The following is a 3,437-nucleotide window of genomic DNA, read 5'->3' as shown; positions in this document are numbered from 1 at the left end:
CAGGACCTTCCGATCCGAAAGCGAGTGTCATACCACTAGACCACATAGCCCCACAAGAAGGATTTTGAGCCCGACGCCTTCCGTATTTGGTATTTTGTTGTTTTTCGAATTTGTTATATTAATCTTTGTTCATTACCGTATTAAAAGTGGTATTGAATCCATCATTTTTAATACCGTAATATTTTTTTCCTATCATTGTCTGTGTTAGGGTACAGGTGAGAAATAGATATACCATTGACAACCACATCCATGCCATCACACACCCCTCCCCCTCCTTTCTCCCGATTCCATGAAGAAAAAGAAGAGGAAGAAGAAGAAAGAAGAAGAAGAAGAAGAAAGAAGAAGAAGAAGAAGAAGAAAGAAGAAGAAGAAGAAGAAGAAGAAGAAGAAGAAGGAGGAGGAGGAGGAGGAGGAGGAGGAGGAGGAGGAGCAGAGAAACATTTTGAATAGGATTCCATTTGAAGACTGCAGACCGAACACAACCCAATAGTAGCTACTACTTCCGGTTTAGCTTTCAACTTCCGATCTAAACTATTTTGTTTCTCACAAAATTGGTTGATCCAAGGGGAAGATCTTTTTTTATACCCGTAAGTAGTAGATTCTAACCACTGCTAACGTGGTATTGTTTCGAAAATGAATTAAGCACTTGCATTCATTTAAAAACTCTTTTCTCATGACAACCAAAGTCGTCATATTCTCATAGTCTTCAAAACAAACCAACCTTCCAACCAATGCCCCAACCCGGAAACAGCAAAACAAAAGTGAAAATAATTTTCTCTTGTTCACTTGATGCTGCCTTGGTATTGTTTTGCGGCTTTGTTTCAAGATTTGGTCATTTGGCTAAACATTGCCCCACATAAATTCAATAGTCTTTCCAAGAACCAACCTAAACTAAACAAGATAGTCTGGTCCTAAAACTTAAACTTGTTTCTACACAAGGAGAAAAAAGAAAAGAAGTGTACACTGGCACTGGCGCTGGCAGTGTGTAAAATAAAAGAAATATGTCAAGTCCATGTTGTTCCTTGACCTGTTGATTTGTTGACTGGGCATTCCGTTACTGGAATTACTGTACTGCTGTTCGAAGATTGGAGTTCAAGTTTATTTTCCCGAACGTTCGGAGAAATGGAGCCGGCCAAAATAAAATTTAAAAAACACAACTTTTTGTAAATTGAAGAAACTGTGTTCTTTTTTTTTTATCATCTGTCCTGACATAGTAAGTCACTTTCCTGTAAGAAATTCCATGTACAAGTGCCACTTATCTAAAGGAAACATCCCAAGTATGAAAAGAGGGATTCTTTTGATGAGATGAATTTTAAAAGTTGGGGCTAGGTTCTTGTGGGGGAATTGAAAGAAGTGGAAAAAGTCTGCATCTCTCCTCCTTCAATGTCATCCTTCTTTCTCCATCACTCCGTTTTGTATCTTCGTCTCAAGACACATGAGACATGAAGGCTGCAAGTGATTATATACATCAAATCAAATGTCATAGGTTTTAGTATAGTGCATAGTAATATACATATGTATGAAATCCATACTTCGATATGATACATAAGTTCCAATAAATTTGAACTATTCGGGAGTCGTTTATATGCGCATTATTTCGATGCGTAATATTTTCGACAGTTCAGATTTTTTCCAACATAAGTACATAATGTGTTTTTACTGAGTTCAGCAATCATGAAAAAGTCTTCATGCTTTGGGTAAACTGTTCGAATATTAGAGTTCAAGTTTATAAATGGTGTGGACATTCCATTTCATTGATTGTGCCTTTCTGTTGTTAACAAGGGTTGAAAGGTCAATGGAAAGATTACATACTTAACTTATGCACTGCATGTACTATTTAAGAATATGATATAAGATTATAATATTGTAATTGTAGCACAAGGATAAGCATTTTGAACTTTAACATTAAATTCCTTTCTTTTTCTTTTCTTTATTTTTTTCAGAAGTGAAAGAATGTGAATCCTGCATCATTGTAAAAGAATCGGAGGAAGCAAGCTTAGCAGTATTTTTAATTTTTTTTTTTTGCCATTAGGCAGCTCGTGTTGTGAGGTTTAGTGAATACCAATACCACAAGACAGTTAGTTCTGATTTTAGGTGTTGGTTGTTGAAGTTTGCCCTACATATGTGTAAAATATATAATTAAGCTGATATATGTCATTTTTAAGTGAGCAATCGAACAATAGGAGTCAAATTATAAATTATAGTGATAGTAATAGTATCAGCGGTCCAGACCAGCACACTGTTCCATCAGAGGATTTTAATAGGAATCAGTTGTCTTATTCAGGATTAAAGGAAACACAACAGGTGAGTCGAGATTTAATTTATTGATATTTTTTTGCCCTGTCTGTCCTAAGAAGAGTTACTCTTAAATCAGTCATTGAACAGATGGTGTTGTATAAATTAAATGGGAATATCATTGCCAAGTAGGTAAAGTATTAAATTATTATTATTATTATTGTTATTATTATTATTATTATCACTCTTTTTATACAAGAGTTTTGTCAAGTAAAAAACAACAATAATTAAAAACAAACAAAAAAATATTATTTAATTATTTTAGAATTTCTCTGTTCACTTACCTTGTTTTCTATTTCTACTTGACTCTTAAGATTTTGTAAGTTGCATTTTGTTCGCATTGTAAATTGCTCTTTTTCTTATGGGTTTTTATTTTATCAATAGGACAAATCAAGTTATTCCCCTTCTCAATGGTTGGAGCATGAAAGGCAGGCAATAGCAGGACGCCTAGACCAAGTAAGAAGATATTTTGATAATTGTTTGAGTTTGAGTACAACTTGATATAGAAGTAAATAGAAGTAACATTTTATTAGAAATTTCCTCAAAACGAGTGAATATGATTTTAGTTTATTTGCATTGATGACAATCCACGGTAGGCGTAGAATGCGTTAAAAAAAAAAAAAATAATATGAAGGAGGTTGACTCATAATTTTTCCTGAGATGCCATATTACTCTTTCCCACTAAATCTGTGATTGTTTTTTCCTGCCTTAAAATATATAGTAATTTTGAAAATTCAATTTTGTTTTTGGATATAATTTTCCAGCTTAGATTAAATCTTTAGTAGGTTATAATTTATTTGGAGATGGTCTTTGGGTTCATCTTAAGGGATATTCCACGGAATACCACTGAAATGAAATTTGCCAATATTTGTAGAAGAAATAAAGTTGTCATCCATCATGATAGATACTCTTGAAAGGTGCTGCCGTGTGAAATGGTTACAGTACAGGAATATAGGATATTAGTGGGTAACAGACAACTGCCACCAACTTATTAGAATTTGGTGTTTATTGACAGCTGACAGTGTTGTATTTCAAAATTTTTGTGATTTACACACACACCACAACCACACACACACACACAAAACACATACATACACACGTACATGCTCACACAAATAAATATTATAAAACGAATTTTTAAA

At 33.8% G+C, this 3,437-nt stretch overlaps 1 protein-coding gene across 8 annotated transcripts in view; it reads left to right on the top strand.

Annotated features, from left to right (window-relative positions):
• Positions 1-512: 512 nt before the first annotated feature.
• Positions 513-3,437, top strand: part of LOC144978152 (uncharacterized) — a 106,575-nt gene continuing 103,650 nt past the window's right edge. For all 8 annotated transcript variants that reach the window (XR_013646474.1, XM_078923834.1, XM_078923829.1 and 5 more), the window contains exons 1-3: positions 513-587; positions 1,944-2,304; positions 2,680-2,751. Coding sequence is in view for 5 of the 8 variants with exons in the window: in XM_078923838.1 (XP_078779964.1) it covers positions 2,152-2,304; positions 2,680-2,751 (225 nt within the window). In the remaining 3 variants the exon portion in view is untranslated. The remainder of the gene's footprint in view (positions 588-1,943; positions 2,305-2,679; positions 2,752-3,437) is intronic.

The sequence above is a fragment of the Berghia stephanieae genome, chromosome 8 (genome assembly GCF_034508935.2).
Source record: "Berghia stephanieae isolate SIO BIC M18660-M18661 chromosome 8, UCSD_Bste_1.3, whole genome shotgun sequence".
Classification (NCBI taxonomy): Eukaryota; Metazoa; Mollusca; class Gastropoda; order Nudibranchia; family Aeolidiidae; genus Berghia; species Berghia stephanieae.
This window is presented reverse-complemented; position numbering and strand designations above follow the sequence as displayed.